The following is a 20,120-nucleotide window of genomic DNA, read 5'->3' on the forward strand; positions in this document are numbered from 1 at the left end:
CTGATAAACATTTTTTTTTTTGCAAATAATCATTAACTTTAGAATTTGATGCCAGCAACACGTGACAAAGAAGTTGGGAAAGGTGGCAATAAATACTGATAAAGTTGAGGAATGCTCATCAAACACTTATTTGGAACATCCCACAGGTGTGCAGGCTAATTGGGGACAGGTGGGTGCCATGATTGGGTATAAAAGTAGATTCCATGAAATGCTCAGTCATTCACAAACAAGGATGGGGCGAGGGTCACCACTTTGTCAACAAATGCGTGAGCAAATTGCTGAACAGTTTAAGAAAAACCTTTCTCAACCAGCTATTGCAAGGAATTTAGGGATTTCACCATCTACGGTCCGTAATATCATCAAAGGGTTCAGAGAATCTGGAGAAATCACTGCACGTAAGCAGCTAAACCCGTGACCTTCGATCCCTCAGACTGTACTGCATCAACAAGTGACATCAGTGTGTAAAGGATATCACCACATGGGCTCAGGAACACTTCAGAAACCCACTGTCAGTAACTACAGTTGGTCGCTACATCTGTAAATGCAAGTTAAAACTCTCCTATGCAAGGCGAAAACCATTTATCAACAACACCCAGAAACGCAGTCGGCTTCGCTGGGCCTGAGCTCATCTAAGATGGACTGATACAAAGTGGAAAAGTGTTCTGTGGTCTGACGAGTCCACATTTCTAATTGTTTTTGGAAACTGTGGACGTCGTTTCCTCCAGACCAAAGAGGAAAAGAACCATCCAGATTGTTATAGGCGCAAAGTTGAAAAGCCAGCATCTGTGATGGTATGGGGGTGTATTAGTGCCCAAGACATGGGTAACTTACACATCTGTGAAGGTGCCATTAATGCTGAAAGGTACATACAGGTTTTGGTGCAACATATGTTGCCATCCAAGCAACATTACCATGGACGCCCCTGCTTATTTCAGCAAGACAATGCCAAGCCACGTGTTACATCAACGTGGCTTCATAGTAAAAGAGTGCGGGTACTAGACTGGCCTGCCTGTAGTCCAGACCTGTCTCCCATTGAAAATGTGTGGCGCATTATGAAGCCTAAAATACCACAACGGAGACCCCCGGACTGTTGAACAACTTAAGCTGTACATCAAGCAAGAATGGGAAGCTTCAAAAATGTGTCTCCTCAGTTCCCAAACGTTTACTGAGTGTTGTTAAAAGGAAAGGCCATGTAGCACAGTGGTGAACATGCCCTTTCCCAACTACTTTGGCACGTGTTGCAGCCATGAAATTCTAAGTTAATTATTATTTGCAAAAAAAAAATAAAGTTTGAGTTTGAACATCAAATATGTTGTCTTTGTAGTGCATTCAATTGAATATGGGTTAAAAAGGATTTGCAAATCATTGTATTCCATTTATATTTACATCTAACACAATTTCCAAACTCATATGGAAACGGGGTTTGTAGATTAGAACAGCGCTTCATGTTGTCATTAGTGTTATTGTTGATCTATGAATTGAGAAATGCATTAGACAAGTGTAAACTGTCATTCCACTGTAGGACAGAACAGAGGAAGTGACAAGGGCAGCAGCAGCTCATCAGCAGGAGCAGCAGCAGCGTCGTCGTCCTCAGTGGCCTCCTCTAGCCAAAGTCTGCCCAGCTTCTGGATTCCCTCTCTGACACCTGAAGCCAAGCCTGCGCTAATCAAGAAACCAGTGAGTGACTGCCAGGGAGGAAAATTGCGTTTGCATTTGTGAGGGAAGGTGCTCTCATCTCTCACAGTTTTTCTTAACTATAGGGGCCCATTGTTGGGCCCACTAAAGGGCCGACAAAAATATGTGATTCTTAGCTGTGGTCCGTGTGGGCCGCAGCGGTACTTTGTTGTAATACACCTTTCCACCACTTTTGGCATTAACGACAATATCAAACAGAAGAAGTCTGGAGAAAAAGTCAATGAACTATTTAAGCGCAAAAAATTTGACTAAAATGGTGAAACTGTATTTCCATTTGCACTTTAATTTGATCAAAGTTTATTAGAACATATTTGATCTATTACTTTAGTTTGCTTTTTTCTATTTTAGCACTGCAGAATCGTATATAAATTAATTTTTCATAGGTCATTTATGAGTCCCTTCTTTTGCAGTATATTAGTATTTTTTTGTAATCAGCCTGACCTACGCCTTAATAATATTTTTTGTTGGTTGGCTAGATCAGAGGTTATTAACCCTTTTGACATCCGGGCCCAACTTTTCCACTACCGAAGGGCCCAGGGCCCACTCAAGTATTAAAACTGAATAAGTAACCTTACTCTTGATTTTATCGTATTCAATAATTATATCTAACCTACCTAAAGTTGAACAGGATAAACCTTGTCAAATGTATGTGTTAATCACAAAGATTATAATCAAGGTTTAGGTCAGGCTGATAAGAAAAATTAATTCTTGAGCTGCCACCTTATCGTGGTAGAGGAGTTTGCGTGTCCCAATGATCCTAGGAGCTACCGGTATGTTGTCCGGGGGCTTTATGCCCCATGGTAGGGTCTCCCAAGACAAACTGGTCCTAGGTGAGGGATCAGACAAAGAGCAGCTCGAATACCTCTAGGAAAAATACAAACAAAGGACCCAGATTTCCCTCGCCCGGACGCGGGTCACCGGGGCCCCTCTCTGGAGCCAGGCTCGGAGGTGGGGCACGATGGCGACAATGGGCTCCGGCCCAATGGTTAAACGCTGGGCTAGATGACATCACCATCTAATTAGCATAATTTGCCATGGACGTATAGCAAATGCAAAACGTGGGGAATTCACCCAGCTAAAATTCTTAAGACTGGTGTATGGAATTATTGACCATTCTGGGGTTCCGGTGAGAGAACACAATGCCATCAGATTGACTCAACTTAGATTGTCGACTTTGAAGTGTACACAGTGTATTACTTTAGTATCTGGAAATACCCTAGTACAGGGGTCGGCAACCCGCGGCTCCGGAGCCGCATGCGGCTCTTTGATCACTCTGATGCGGCTCAGCAGCTTACTTGCTGAACCCCCCAATTTTCCCGTGAGACTTCCGGATTTCAGTGCCTCTCGCAGAAAACTCCCGGGATTAATATTCACCGACTTTCACCCTTACGGCGTGCCATGATGGTACAACATTTGGCGCCCTCTACAATCTGTATTAACAGAGTGCCAGCCCAACACTTGTTATACAATATTCATCTTCTGCTTGCACACGTACTTGACAGCAAGGCATACTTAGTCAACAGCCACACAGGTTACACTGACGGTGGTTATATAAAAGAACTTTAACACTCTTACTAATAATGCGCCACACTTTGAACCAAAATCAAACAAGAATGACAAACACATTTTGGGAGAACATCTGCACCTTAACACAACATAAACACAACAGAACAAACACCCAGAATCCCATGCAGCCCTGACTCTTCCGGGCTACATTATACACCCCTGCTACCACCAAACCCCGCCCCCACCCCAACCCTCTCTGTGCGTCGGTTTGGTAGCGGGGGTGTATAATGTATTCCGGAAGAGTTAGGGCTGCATGGGATTCTGGGTATTTGTCCTGTTGTGTTTATGTTGTGTTACGGTGCAGATGTTCTCCCGAAATGTGTTTGTCATTCTTGTTTGGTGTGGGTTCACAGTGTGGCGCATTATTAGTAAGAGTGTTAAAGTTTTTTTTATACCGCCACCGTCAGTGTAACCTGTGTCGCTGTTGACCAAGCATGCCTTGCTGTCACCTACGTGAGCAAGCGGAAGCCCCATACAACGTGAGGCTGATCAGGCACGCTGACCATAGTGGGTGCTATATGCTGTACCATCACGGCACGCATGACGCTGTCAAGCGCCATTCAATTTAAACCCGCGTGCCGCACCAGCTTTCAAATTCCACATAAAAGTGTGGGCAGCGTGTCTGAGACCCCTGGTTGTACATAGCACAAAGCAAAAAAAAAACTTCGTATGCGGTGTTATTTCATTTAAAATTTCAAAAAAAATTTGCGCCTCCCATTGTTTTCTGTAATTTGTGAAACTGGTCAAAATGGCTCTTTGACTGGTAAAGGTTGCCGACCCCTGCCCTAGTACAATAATGTGTTTCATTTAATTAAGTCAACTGACTGTCATCTGATATCAGATATAAGAACATCAATCACACATCTCACACTTAGGAGAAGCCTTTAACGCTTTAAATCCTCCAAAAGCGGAAGTGACACTTTTAAAGTAAAATGTTTCAAAATATAAGTCTGTATTAATCTGCATAAACATGGCAAATTCTTAAGAGGTACAACCAAATCTATGTTTGGTGGTCCAAATTTTATCCATGACAAATAAATTAATTAATAGGAAACTGTCATGATTTAAAGCAGTGTTTCCCAACCCTTATATAGGCAAGACAAAATGTTACCTTAGAAATCTCATGGCACAACACCAAACATGAATGTAGAGTGGTAACTTCTGCCATCTAGTGGAAGAGCGTTGAATTGTTCAGCTTGTTATTATACGTTGCTGGCATTGATAGATGGTAAATGATCCATAGATGAATCAAGATACATTATTTGTAGAAATTAAATAATATTTTCGAACCAAATAATTAAAATGTATGCATAATTTCCTGCAGCATACCTTAATATGTCTCATTGCACCCTAATGTGTTGTGGCACTACGGTTGCAAATCACTGCATAATGTTTTTGGTTTCTTTTTACAATTCACTTTTATTCCAACAAGTGTTCATGACTTGTTTAAAGAAACATCAGTGGACACAAAGAAAGCCTTGATGCCAGGCTAGCAGCGTGGAATGCCTTCACTGACTGTCATTGGCGTTGTTAGGCCTATTTTAAGGGGGCTCAAGCCCCCCTAAAATGTTCTTAAACCCACCTAAATAATTTGGTGTTACATATATATATATATATATATATACAGGTAAAAGCCAGTAAATTAGAATATTTTGAAAAACTTGATTTATTTCAGTAATTGCATTCAAAAGGTGTAACTTGTACATTATATTTATTCATTGCACACAGACTGATGCATTCAAATGTTTATTTCATTTAATTTTGATGATTTGAAGTGGCAACAAATGAAAATCCAAAATTTCGTGTGTCACAAAATTAGAATATTGTGTAAGGCTAATACAAAAAAGGGATTTTTAGAAATGTTGGCCAACTGAAAAGTATGAAAATGAAAAATATGAGCATGTACAATACTCAATACTTGGTTGGAGCTCCTTTTGCCTCAATTACTGCGTTAATGCGGCGTGGCATGGAGTCGATGAGTTTCTGGCACTGCTCAGGTGTTATGAGAGCCCAGGTTGCTCTGATAGTGGCCTTCAACTCTTCTGCGTTTTTGGGTCTGGCATTCTGCATCTTCCTTTTCACAATACCCCACAGATTTTCTATGGGGCCAAGGTCAGGGGAGTTGGCGGGCCAATTTAGAACAGAAATACCATGGTCCGTAAACCAGGCACGGGTAGATTTTGCGCTGTGTGCAGGCGCCAAGTCCTGTTGGAACTTGAAATCTCCATCTCCATAGAGCAGGTCAGCAGCAGGAAGCATGAAGTGCTCTAAAACTTGCTGGTAGACGGCTGCGTTGACCCTGGATCTCAGGAAACAGAGTGGACCGACACCAGCTGGACTGCTGCTGAGTGGTCCAAAGTAATGTTTTCTGACGAAAGCAAATTTTGCATTTCCTTTGGAAATCGAGGTCCCAGAGTCTGGAGGAAGACAGGAGAGGCACAGGATCCACGTTGCCTGAAGTCTAGTGTAAAGTTTCCACCATCAGTGATGGTTTGGGGTGCCATGTCATCTGCTGGTGTCGGTCCACTCTGTTTCCTGAGATCCAGGGTCAACGCATCCCTTTTTTTGTATTAGCCTTACACAATATTCTAATTTTGTGACACACGGAATTTTGGATTTTCATTTGTTGCCACTTCAAATCATCAAAATTAAATGAAATAAACATTTGAATGCATCAGTCTGTGTGCAATGAATAAATATAATGTACAAGTTACACCTTTTGAATGCAATTACTGAAATAAATCAAGTTTTTCAAAATATTCTAATTTACTGGCTTTTACCTGTGTGTGTGTGTGTGTGTGTATATATATATATATATATATATATATATATATATATATATATATATATATATATACGGTATATAATTTTTTTATTTTTTTTTAACAAATACATGCCGACCTATTTATTATAAAGTGGCCCGAATATGAGTTTAAATAAATTAATCATATAACCTGTCATTATTCACTCAGTTTCCCCTCACTTCATAGCGTAAATCATAGCTGCTGCCCACTGCTCCCCTCACCTCCCAGGGGGTGAACAAGGGGATGGGTCAAATGCAGAGGACACATTTCACCACACCTAGTGTATGTGTGTGACAATCATTGGTACTTTAAGGGAGAGAGCCCCTTTAGTGTGTCGGTATCCAATCCATTCCACTTGTTCATATAGAAAATGCCCACATCACTCAAAATCCAGTCCGCATTTTCTCTGCGACCTTGCCCGCGGTCCTTGGACTTGTTCATATAGAAAATGCCCACATCACTCTTGTAGAATCTATATAAAGTAATATACATTAGTCTAATGTTAAAACAATGAAAAAAACATTAAATATATTTGTTTTATTGTATTGTTACATTAATAGCTGTTGTATTGTTATAGAATGGCTTGTTAAACATTTCATAGGATTTTCAGAGGGAGGAAAAACCAAGACATTTAATATAAAATGTCAAATTAATAAATGCATTAAAAGAAAAAGAAAAAAAATGGTTAAAAGCCATCGTCCCGGGGAGCATTTCATTTCGTCCCGTGCGTTTTTTAAATAATACTAATAACAATGAATCATTTCTAAGTCTTTGTTAGCCGTTTGTGAAGTTTTGTGCTCGTGCGCTACGTTCGCTTGCGTCCTGTGCATCTCCTGGGGGCTAAGCCCCCCCTGTCCTTAAAAGCTAGTGACGCCCCTGCTGACTGTACTTAAAAAAACGACATAACTGCTATGTGGTGTATGTAGTATGACATAACTGCCCTTTCTTCCTGTCTTTTGAGTACTCTTTGATTTAAAGTAATGTAACTCCTCTGTATACAATAGAAGTGTAGTAAATGTACACTTTACTGTTAGAGCTTTTGTACCACAGCACTACTTTAATTTGTTGACAATGACATTTGACCAGACTGATTGAGTGTGGCATTTCAGTGACTGTCCAGCAGCTAACACCCATTTCAACACACCGAAGCCAAATACAAAAATACGTTAAACAAATGTAATTATTTCAAAGACTTGCAGCTGGGGATAGGTTGATTGGCAACACTAAATTGGCCCTAGTGTGTGAACGTGAGTGTGAATGTTGTCTGTCTATCTGTGTTGGCCCTGCGATGAGGCGGCAACTTGTCCAGGGTGTACACCGCTTTCTGCCTGAGTGCAGCTGAGATAGATTCCAGCGACCCCAAAAGGGACAAGCGGTAGAAAATGGATGGATGGATGGATGGAAATGACTTCTAGCACCAAATAGCTATCACTGTCATTACTTAGTGTTGTTGGACACTAAAGGACATTTATTTTTGCATCTTGTTTGCATTTCTCCTGCAGCCCACTAATTTAGCCTGAATTACTTGCACCCTCAGCTGTTGCTGCCAAGTAAGGAAAACATGATGGTACCACTACTTCCAAATGCAGTAACCACACTGCTGAAACAAATGTCAGGCTATTCACAATGTATGTATTTACAGCATGATAAAAATTCCTTTTAATCATGCCCATTCCCTTGCTGTTCAAAAACAAAATGTTTTTCTTGCTGATACTTTACTGACACGATTCACCCTCTTTATTGTGTGTGATAACTTTTGTTCATTTTCACTTTTGTAAATGCGTTTGCCTTGAAAAATAGGGCTGAGCGATGAATAAAAAAATATATATATACCAAAACCGACATTTAGAGCTTCTGACGTAAAAATTGCCTTCTCTCTCTTCTTCTCTCATTCCCTTAAGTAACACGACTGGTGTATTTAAATGACATGCAGCCAAAGCTGTGTCGCAAAGCGTCAAGGCTGCCAGTAGAAGTAGAAGAATATATCACTTTGCAATCCAGTCTGCTACACAGCACCGTCATGGAGCAAAATCTAAACACCGACAATACAGCCCCAGCAGCTTGTACCTAAAAGAATGCTGTGTCAGTTGTTTGGACACACTTTGGCTACAATAAGGATTATGTTGACTAAAAAAGTTGAACGTTGAGGGTTAGATTTTTGCCGGACTACCCCAGCCCCACTTCAGATTTAATGTCATGAAGACCTTTGTTTGTTTATGCATGTTTGATGAAGCCAAATTGATCTCTGAGTCCAAAGATCAAAACCACCCACGGGTCTCCACTTTAAACACCGACTGTTAAAATAATGTCCATTTATTAACTTTTATCAACCGCCCAAAATCTTTTCTTCACATCACAGACAACGCCATTAAGTTATCTCACAGACCGGAAACAGTTTTTTTTAAAATACTTAACTGCTCCTCCTCGACTGCCTCCCTGTTTCAAGGCGTCCTGCAGGGTTCAATGCCTGGCCCTCTCCTCTTCATCCTCAACCTCCCCCCAGATTATCCACCGCCATGTTCTCCAATTCCACTGTTGAGCCAATGATATCCAACTTTATATACCTACAAAATCCATCAACCCTCAGACCCATTCTACCCTCTCAAAGTTTCTTTCTATTATCAGCTTCTGGATACAAACAATTTTCCTTTAACTGTATCAATCCAACATCACCATCATAGATCCAAACTCCCTCACCTCTACATCCAAAGTTCTTTGATAACTCTACCCTCTCACCATCACCCCACTTCCGGAGTCATCCCTTGGAGTCATCTTTGACAGTTTACTCACTTTACACATTAGTCACTAAAACAGCTTTTCACCACAGCCTTGAACATTACCGCCTGATGCCTTCATAACATTATGCATAGACTACCGTAAAGCATTCTCTTTGGCACAACCACCAATCTCCTCTACATACTCCCACATATTCAGAGGTCTGCTGCCTGCCTCCTCACCGGTTCTACTTGTCTTTCAAAACCTCCATTGGCTCCCTATCCCCTACCACATCCAACTCAAAATCCTCCTACTCACCTGCAACAACTAATCGATTACAAACCCCGTTTCCATAAGAGTTGAGAAATTGTGTTGGATGTAAATATAAACGGAATACAATTATTTGCAAATCATTTTCAACCCATATTCAATTGAATGCACTACAAAGGCAAGATATTTGATGTTCAAACTCATTACTTTATTTATTTTTTGCAAATAATAATTAACTTAGAATTGCATGGCTGCAACACGTGCCAAAGTAGTTGGGAAAGGGCATGTTCACCACTGTGTTACATGGCCTTTCCTTTTAACAACACTCAGTAAACGTTTGGGAACTGAGGAGACGCATTTTTGAAGTGGAATTCTTTCCCATTCTTGCTTGATGTACAGCTTAAGTTGTTCAACAGTCCGGGGGTCTCCGTTGTGGTATTTTAGGCTTCATAATGCTCCACACATTTTCAATGGGGAGACAGGTCTGGACTACAGGCAGGCCAGTCTAGTACCCACACTCTTTTACTATGAAGCCACGTTGATGTAACACGTGGCTTGGCATTGTCTTGCTGAAATAAGCAGGGGCGTCTATGGTAACGTTGCTTAGATTGCAACATATGTTGCTCCAAAACCTGTATGTACCTTTCAGCATTAATGGTGCCTTCACAGATGTGTAAGTTACCCATGCCTTGGGCACTAATACACCCCCATACCATCACAGATGCTGGCTTTTCAACTTTGCGTCTATAACAATCCGGATGGTTCTTTTCCTCTTTGGTCCGAAGGACACGACGTCCACAGTTTCCAAAAACAATTTGAAATGTGGACTCGTCAGACCACAGAACACTTTTTCACTTTGCATCAGTCCATCTTAGATGAGCTCAGGCCCAGAGAAGCCGACAGCGTTTCTGGGTGTTGTTGATAAAACGGGTTTCGCCTTGCATAGGAGAGTTGTAACTTGCACTTACAGATGTAGCGACCAACTGTAGTTACTGACAGTGGGTTTCTGAAGTGTTCCTGAGCCCATGTGGTGATATCCTTTACACACTGATGTCGCTTGTTAATGCAGTACAGCCTGAGGGATCGAAGGTCACGGGCTTAGCTGCTTACGTGCAGTGATTTCTCCAGATTCTCTGAACCCTTTGATGACATTACGAACCGTAGATGGTGAAATCTCTAAATTCCTTGCAATAGCTGGTTGAGAAAGGTTTTCTTAAACTGTTCAACAATTTGCTCACGCATTTGTTGACAAAGTGGTGACCCTCGCCCCATCCTTGTTTGTGAATGACTGAGCATTTCATGGAATCTACTTTTATACCCAATCATGGCACCCACCTGTTCCCAATTTGCCTGTTCACCTGTTGGATATTGCAAATAAGTGTTTGATGAGCATTCCTCAACTTTATTAGTATTTATTGCCACCTTTCCCAACTTCTTTGTCACGTGTTGCTGGCATCAAATTCTAAAGTTAATGATTATTTGCAAAAAAAAAAAAAGTTTATCAGTTTGAACATCAAATATGTTGTCTTTGTAGCATATTCAACTGAATATGGGTTGAAAATGATTTGCAAATCTTTGTATTCCATTTATATTTACATCTAACACAATTTCCCAACTCATATGGAAACGGGGTTTGTAAATCGATTAAAATCGATTATAAAAATAGTTGCCGATTAATTTAGTCATCGATTCATTGGATCTATGCTATGCGCATGCGCAGAGATTACTTTTTTTATTTTATATTTATTTTTATATATATATATATTTATAAACCTTTATATATAAACTGCAACAATTACAAACAGCTGAGAAACAATAATCAAAAATAAGTATGGTGCCAGTGTGCTGTTTTTTTCAATAAAATACTGGAAAGGATAGAAATGTAGTTTGTCTCTTTTATCCGATTATTAATCGAAGTAATAATCGACAGATTAATCGATTATCAAATTAGTTGTTAGTTGCAGCCCTAATATATATATATATATATATTGAACGATAGGCAAAATAAAAAAAATAAAGTGCAGTTCCCCTTTAAAGACTGGCTCCAACCCTAGACTTCTTCCTGTACCCTCCACTCCTCAGACGCACACCTCCTGACTGTCCTTCTGACCAAGAACCGGGCCTGGGGTGGAGGACATAGACTTTTCTGTTGCCGCCCCCTCCCTGTGGAACTCACTACTCACACACATATGTGACACTGCTGGAAAAACTGTCACTTTTCGTATAAAATAACATTTTAATCTTTTAAAGGGGCTTTTTGCAACTTGCTCAGTTCGATTTTTCAAAACAAAAGAAAATAACATGAACACCATCACAGCTTACGGTTTACCATAAGTGGTTTAACAAAACCTATACTTTTTAAAAATAGTCTGTTTTTCTATATTTACTAATTCAATTGACTAAAAATTACTCCTCGGTCCAAGGAATTTGTTTGGCTTTCATGCTAGTCACTCACTACTGTCATGCCACACAAACACACACCCAGCTTGTGCATGCAAACAAAAGCAGACCCAGAGAAGCAAATAACAATTTGAATGAATATGCATTCATTAATAGATAAGGTTAGCCATCTAAATTTATATAATTAGCTAACAACACACAAAGCTAATGCGCGAGCACGTGTTATGTACGGGCATAGCTACATTATTATGTGCTGAAAGCTGTAAGAGGGCCGGATATAATACTTTAAAATACAATGCAAAGTTAGGGCCATGCGTAAAGGCTGAAAACAACCCATTTAATCTTGATTTGCTGTGTTTCTTGTCTTGTTTTTCCTGTCTTATTTGTTTTTTTACCCAGCGTCTGAAATGTAAAAAAAAAAACGCTCTACAAATAAAATGTATTATTAATATTATTATTAAACTGTTTCCACTCATTGCTTCTTTCCCTACGTTTGACAGAGCAAGACTGTGCTGTGTCCGATGTCAGGACAACCTATAAAGATGAATGAGCTGATTACAGTGCGCTTTAACCCAATCGACCCGAGCCTGAACAGAGTGGCCCTGATCAACCGCCAGGTCAGTTTGTATCAACAATAATGTCAGCCAAAAGCTACATGGCAAAAGCTCATCATTTATACTAGTTAGTGTTTCGAAGACTCCATCTCTTGTCACAGCAAGAAATGGACATTTTATGAGCCTCAATTGTAAGATGTCATGTGACTATTATTGTTTCTCCACTCTAATAAGTAATGGAAGCCCACATGAGTAGAGACAATCAGGTCACAACTGAACCAAGCAATGCCTCGGGGATCACAGCTGCCTGTAGCTTTTGTGTTCTGGTTCAATGCAGTCTTAAATCAATCCCCAGCGATTCAGAAAATACAGTGAAACCCATTTAAGTCATAAATATATATAACATAACATAAATGTCACTTGCCATGATGTATGTGAATGTAATGTAATTAAGTTAAAGTTAAAGTTAAAGTGCCAATGATTGTCACACACACTAGGTGAGGCGAAATTATTCTCTGCATTTGACGCATCACCCTTGATCACTGTAGTGGAAGCAGGAATAAAATGAGACAAAAAGTGAGTAAAAAACATGAAAAACCAAAGAACTGTTTCGAAATGTACCGTATTTTCCGGAGTATAAGTCGCTCCGGAGTATAAGTCGCACCGGCCGAAAATGCATAATAACGAAGGAAAAAAACATATATAAGTCGCACTGGAGTATAAGTCGCATTATTTTGGGAAATTTATTTGATAAAACTCAACACCAAGAATGGACATTTGAAAGGCAATTTAAAATAAATAAAGAATAGTGAACAACAGGCTGAATAAGTGAACGTTATTTGACGCATAAATAACCAACTGACATATTATGGTAAGAGTCATTCAAATAACTATAACATATAGAACATGCTATACGTTTACCAAACAATCTGTCACTCCTAATCGCTAAATCCCATGAAATCTTATACGTCTAGTCTCTTACGTGAATGAGATAAATAATATTATTTGATATTTTACGGTAATGTGTTAATAATTTCACACATAAGTCGCCCCTGAGTATAAGTCGCACCCCCGGCCAAACTATGAAAAAAAACTGCGACTTATAGTCCAAAAAATACGGTAAATTTCTTTTTTCACTTTTTTTTATGTCACAATCAAAATACATTCATGTCATTTCTCCCCCCCAAAAAACAGACAACAATTTTAGGGGTGCCTTCGAATAGTCTACTATTTGACAATTCGATTAAGAAGAGTCTGAATCAACTATCAACCTCGTAGTCGTTGGACATTGAATTTTTAAAGATTCACACAGCCCTCAAAACGCCTCACAAAGAAGCATACTTGCCAACCCTCCCGGATTTTCCGGGAGACTCCCGAAATTCAGCGCCTCTCCCGAAAACCTCCCGGGACAAATTATCTCCCGAAAATCTCCCGAAATTCAGGCGGACTCAGGTCCGCATTTCCCACAATATAAACGGTGTGCCTGCCCAATGACGTTATAACTGTAGAATGTTCGAGGGCGAGTTCTTGGTTCCTTATGTGGGTTTATTGTTAGGCAGTTTCATTAACGTCCTCCCAGCGCGGTAACAACACACAACAACAGCAGTCACGTTTTGGTCTGCCGTAAACAGCAATGTTGTGACACTCTTAAACAGGACAATACTGCCATCTGGTGCATTTGATGAAAGCACTTTTGTGCGTGCCACACAGCAATGCATCATCAGAGAGGGTGTTCAGCATGGTTAGAAAAATAGTGACAGAGAATAGAACAAGGATGGACAATTCAACCCTTAACTCAACAAGTATATGTGTACATAAATGAACACTGAAATTCAAGTATTTATTTTATATATATATATATATATATATATATATATATATATATATATATATATATATATATATATATATATATATATATATATATACAATAAAATAAATATATATTTATAGCTAGAATTCACTGAAAGTCAAGTATTTCTTATATATATATATATATGAAATACTTGACTTGGTGAATTCTAGCTGTAAATATACTCCTCCCCTCTTAGCCACGCCCCCAACCACGCCCCTCCCCCACCTCCCGAAATCGGAGGTCTCAAGGTTGGCAAGTATGCAAAGAAGTCATTAATAAAGTTATTTTTATTTTTTTGTCTTGATTTTCAAAATACATTAAATTGCCTAATCAATCATGATCGTTTTTGACAGCTCCACCAGCTTATTCCTATTCCATGCTACTGCACATGTGCTGACTTGATTCCAAAAGGCAGACCAAAACAAGCCTGTTGGCGCGGTTATGAACTATTTTTATAAAGATAAAGCGGGGTTGCCCAAGTGGAGTGGAGAAGGCGAGAAGAAAGCAAACTGTTTTTTTAAGACCACCCTAGGTGTCAACCAACAAGAGCTCCTGTCAGTGCAGGATACAAGTGCAGAATGATGCTTTTCATCACCAATATGTGAATATTAATGTACTCGATGTGGTAAACTAAATGAAGTGAGGTGAAGAAGCAGACTTACTGTATGGAGTTGTAACGACAAACTACATTCGCAGACCATCGCACTATAATGTGTTTGTGAGTCAAGGCGAACATCTTTTTTTAAATGTTTTAGTTTTGTATTTATTTTATGAACAGTGTGCACGATACATTATTCACAAGGATTCAATGGTTTCACCAGATTTAATTGTCATCTGTAGACCATCTAACATACAAAAACAAATAACACAACCACCAAAACACAAGGACAACTTATAGAAAAGACGCAACAGCAACATATTCTAACGTATCTAGGCACCTACCGGTACTCTTATAAACCCCCGGCATTCAAAAGGAGAATTATAGAACTGTTCTTTAATAAAATGCATACCCTGGAAATTATAATTCATAAAGTACCTGTTTAAAGAGGCCTACAATTCATAAAATGCCCAAGGACACAACGCATAGATAAAAAAAACCTCATACTTTAAAACTTGCAACAATATAAAATACATAAAACACATGCTCAAAACCTGTAATGTATACAGTGAGTAAATGAATGCATACATTTGAAAGCTATGCTAAAAACGCTACAATATTACACGGGCAAATTACTACAGTGTTCCATCGCCAAGCAAGCCACGCTACTAGTGGTGTAACGGTACACAAACATTTTGGTTCGGTACGTACCTCGATTTAGAGGTTACGGTTCGGTTAATTTTCGGTACAGTAAGAAAACAACAAAATATAAATTTTGGGGTTATTTATTAACCAAATTTGCAAAATCTTCCACCAAAAATATTTTTCTTAGTGGAATATTTGATGTGAAGTAATCGGAACCTTGGTTAGGGCAATAATTCATAATAACATTGATTTTGATTCAATATTACCGTATTTTTCCGACTATAAGTCGCAGTTTTTTTCATAGTTTGGCCGGGCTCCAGTGCGACTTATATGTTTTTTTCCTTTTTTATTATGCATTTTCGGCAGGTGCGACTTATACTCCGGTGCGACTTATACTCCGAAAAATACGGTATGTTTTGAGCAATGACAGTTTGAAAGAAAAAAAAGAGCTTTGTTTTATTAGTCAACATTGCAACTTTTTCTAAATTACATTTAACTTTTAAGCTTTTTTATTTCACTTTAGTTATGTTTTTGTTTATTTTAATAGTATTTTTAGAATGTGCCGTGAGCCTTTAAAACATTAGCTGTGGGCCGCAAATGGCCTCCGGGGCACACTTTTGACACCCCTGCTATAGATAATAAAAAATTAAATCTGATAAATCTATGGATAAAAAGCAGAGCCTGGCGACGCATGCGCGTTTATCATAACTCTCTCGCTCTCTCTGTCTCTGCCCCTCCCTCACCAATGCTGCTGCGTGCACAATTTGTTTTGTTTTCAACCCCTTCTTAACCCTGAACGTACATTGAAAATACATGCAACCCTAACTCAAAATGCCAGACATTTGAGGCATTTAAGAATCTCAGCCCTGACATCTCCGCAAAATTTGGACATGTCCGGTGAAAAGAGGACGTATGGTCAGTGTATTGTAACCCGTTAGCTGCTAGCATGCCGTGTGCTGTGGCTCGGTGTGCATTGTTTACACAACGTGCGTTACGCTACTTAATATGTCCGTGTGGAAACTCGTTCGGTACACCTCCGAACCGAACCGGAACCCCCGTACCGAAACGGTTCAATACAAATACACGTACCGTTACACCCTAAACCAGGGGTGCTCACACTTTTTCTGCAGGCGAGCTACTTTTCAATTGATCAAGTCGTGGGGATCTACCTCATTCATATATATAATTTATATTTACTTATTTATGAAACATATGTTTTTGTTAACAAGTTAAAGGTGTTTAATGATAATACAAGCATGTTTAACACATATAGTTAATATTGTTAATAAATTAAAGGTGTTTAATGAAAATACAAGTTTGTTTAATACATATAGTTAATATTGTTAACAAGTTAAAGGTGATTAATGATAATACAAGCATGTTTAACACATATAGTTAATATTGTTAAGTTAAAGGTGTTTAAAGATAATGCAAACATGTTTAACACATATAGTTAATATTGTTAACAAGTTAAAGATGTTTAGTGATAATGCAAGCATGTTTAACACATATAGTTAATATTGTTAATAAATTAAAGGTGTTTAATGATAATACAAGAATGTTTAACACATAGTTAATATTTTTAACAAGTTAAAGGTGTTTAAAGATAATACAAGCATGTTTAACACTTAGTTAATATTGGTAATAAGTTAAAGGTGTTTAAAGATAATACAAGCATGTTTAACACATATAGTTAATATTGTTAATAAGTTAAAGGTGTTTAAAGATAATACAAGCATGTTTAACACATATAGTTAATATTGTTAATAAGTTAAAAGTTTTTAGAGATAATACAAGCATGTTTAACACATATACCGGTAGATTCCTTTCTTTCATGAAGACAAGAATATAAGTTGGTGTATTACCTGATTGTGATGACTTGCATTGATTGGAATCAGACAGTAGTGCTGATAAGGTCCGCATTTTCGAATGGAGGAGAAAAAAAGTCCTCCTTTCTGTCCAATACCACATGAAAGTGGTTGGTTTTTGGCGTTTTATTTATCCAGCTTCCGTACTCCTTTGTATACACTTTACAAGAAATACATTGTCGGCAAACTCCGTAGCTTGCTAGCTTGTGCACGCCAGCTTTCTGAGACTCTTATTTTGGTAGCGCATGCAGGATGAAGTAGCGCTTTTATTGTGCAACTGTGCAGTCGGTCTTTGGAGTTTTGACGACAGGTACGGCGCCAGAGTCTGTTGAAATAAAGTGTTTCTCGCCTTCCAGTCGGTCATTTTAATGAGCTGGCAGCAGCCAGCGTCATCTCAGAAGACCCTCGGGTGCCGTGAATGTCAATCAAGTGACGAAAGTGACGTCATAGTGAAGATTTATGATCGCTCATTTTTAGGACTATTTTTTTAATGGCTGGCTGGTGATCGACTGACACACCCTCCGAGATCGACCGGTAGCTCGCGATCGACGTAATGAGCACCCCTGCCCTAAACGCTCCATACGGGTTGTCATGTTAAAACTACTAATCAGTCAATGTTGGCAGCACTGGTTGCTCAATAACCAATCTTTTGCAAAAAAAACCTAAATAGTTGTAATTTGTTAGATTTTTCAGGTCTGTGGGAAGCTTATTGTTGTCTTTTGTTGCTTTCGTAGGCAAAGCCGTTTGAGCAAAGGCAGTTTTTCTCTGTGGGTTCTTGTAGCACCAAATCTTATTTGTCGTGATACAAACAAATAAATTGATGTATGGGAAACACTGTCTTTATTTTTATAGTATAAAATTAAAAAAAATATGAACAAAATGATGGAAAAAGATGTTAGCGAAATTCTGCAGTTTCTTTATCACGGCTGGCAAAATCACAAAAAATGTAAGCAGTGGTTGTTTTTGGTCTTGATTACATCAACAGCCTGCCAGAGGGAGGGCCGTCGACACAACTGTTGTTTTAAAATATCTCAATTGTTGCTTCCTCCTCCTCTCAGGACAGGTACGTCTGTGCAGTAACCAAAGACGTGCTGGGCAACAGCATTCCCTGCGCTGTCCTGCGACCTTCGTGAGTCACCACGCCATCTCGTCTATGCTTTCACTTACAATTGAACCCGAAAAGACTGATTCCATCCTGTGATTAGGGGTTGTGTGGTGACGCAGGAGTGTGTGGAGAAACTCATCAGGATGGACATGATGGATCCTGTGAGTGGAGACAAGCTCTCTGACAAAGACATCATACCTTTGCAGAGGGTACGTGCACACGTCATGGTGGACTTGACAAACTGACTTCCCTATTAATTGTGAAATATCAGTTATCTTTCACATATCACCTTATTCATCATTAAAGTTAAGACTTATCGTTGCTCAACTTATTTTTACACCTGACAGCAAAAATTGTCAGATAGGGAGCCATACTCATGTTAAGTGTGGGAGTCAAATTGCATTGCATGGAGCAATAAAATATTTTTGAAAATGCAGGACAACTCATCAGGAAACATCCTTATTTTCCTTTTATGAATCAATGTGGCAATTACTTTTTTAAATTTTTCTAGTAATTCAATGTTGAAAGTGTAAATGCAGGTGGTTAGGGGGTAGGTGGATCGATCCCATTATGGATGAGATCGATACCAAAAGCATTATCAAATCAATACCAGCCTATTTGCGATTGACATATTTTAGTTCCAATTAGGGATGTCCGATAATGGCTTTTTGCCGATATCCGATATTCCGATATTGTCCAACTCTTTAATTACCGATATCAACCGATACCGATATCAACCGATATATACAGTCGTGGAATTAACACATTATTATGCCTAATTTGGACAACCAGGTATGGTGAAGATAAGGTACTTTTTTTTTTTAAATTAATAAAATAAAATAAGATAAATAAATTAAAAACATTTTCTTGAATAAAAAAGAAAGTAAAACAATATAAAAACAGTTACATAGAAACTAGTAATTAATGAAAATTAGTAAAATGAACTGTTAAAGGTTAGTACTATTAGTGGACCAGCAGCACGCACAATAATGTGTCCTTACGGACTGTATCCCTTGCAGACTGTATTGATATATAATGTAGGAACCAGAATATTAATAACAGAAAGAAACAACCCTTTTGTGTGAATGAGTGTACATGGGGGAGCGAGGTTTTTTGGGTTAGTGCACTAATTGTAAGTGTATCTTGTGTTTTTTATGTTGATTTAATAAAAAATAAACAAAAAAACCCCGATACCGATAATTAAAAAAATGATACCGATAATTTCCGATATTACATTTTAACGCATTTATCGGCCGACAATATCGGACATCTCTAGTTCCAATGTGTTTTTGATGTTACTCCTACCCTTGACTGTTAAATTTATACCTGAATAGTAAGGGTGTAACGGTACACAAAAATTTTGGTTCGGTACGTACCTTGGTTTAGAGGTCACGGTTAGAGGTCATTTTCGGTACAGTAAGAAAACAACAAAATATAAATTTTTTGGTTATTTATTTACCAAATTTGTAAACAATGGCATAACATACATATACACACAGGGTCCATTGCCAGGGTTAAGGTGGTCAACATATATAAAATAAAAACTAAATAAGATAAGGCTCAGAATGGTTTCTTAACAAAACCTTTCTACATATAAAGTGCTTTTTTTGATTGATTGATTGAGACTTTTATTAGTAGATTCCACAGTACAGTACATATTCCGTACAATTGACCACTAAATGGTAACACCCGAGTAAGTTTTTCAACTTGTTTAAGTCGGGGTCCACGTTAATCAACATTAAACTGCCTCAAGTTGTTGCTCAGATTAAATAAAATGACAAAACTTTTCTTCTACATATAAAAAGTGCAACATTAAACAGTTTCAAGTCAACTCAGCCTCAGATTAACTTTTCTTCCCCCCCCAGCCTGGCTAAATTGGCAGTAAGAGGATATATGGGCTTATTGTTCTTCCACCATAGAAGTGGGTCAAAATCTAGTTTCTAATGCAATATGGTCTTAAATCTGCTGCTATGAAAACATTTGTTATTGCTTTAGCCCTGCCTGACTCGCCGAGGAGAGGTTGCTTGAATGCGATGGTGACGCTT

General features: G+C 38.7%; 1 protein-coding gene across 1 annotated transcript in view; it reads left to right on the forward strand.

The window, feature by feature from the left end:
- nosip (nitric oxide synthase interacting protein) overlaps positions 1 to 20,120 on the forward strand; it is a 30,075-nt gene that overhangs the window by 7,982 nt on the left and 1,973 nt on the right. Inside the window, exons 5-8 of the mRNA XM_061973799.2 lie at positions 1,523 to 1,677; positions 11,951 to 12,067; positions 18,029 to 18,099; positions 18,176 to 18,284. Of these exons, the coding sequence (XP_061829783.1) occupies positions 1,523 to 1,677; positions 11,951 to 12,067; positions 18,029 to 18,099; positions 18,176 to 18,284 (452 nt within the window). The remainder of the gene's footprint in view (positions 1 to 1,522; positions 1,678 to 11,950; positions 12,068 to 18,028; positions 18,100 to 18,175; positions 18,285 to 20,120) is intronic.

The sequence above is a fragment of the Nerophis lumbriciformis genome, linkage group LG22 (genome assembly GCF_033978685.3).
Source record: "Nerophis lumbriciformis linkage group LG22, RoL_Nlum_v2.1, whole genome shotgun sequence".
NCBI classification, from domain to species: Eukaryota; Metazoa; Chordata; class Actinopteri; order Syngnathiformes; family Syngnathidae; genus Nerophis; species Nerophis lumbriciformis.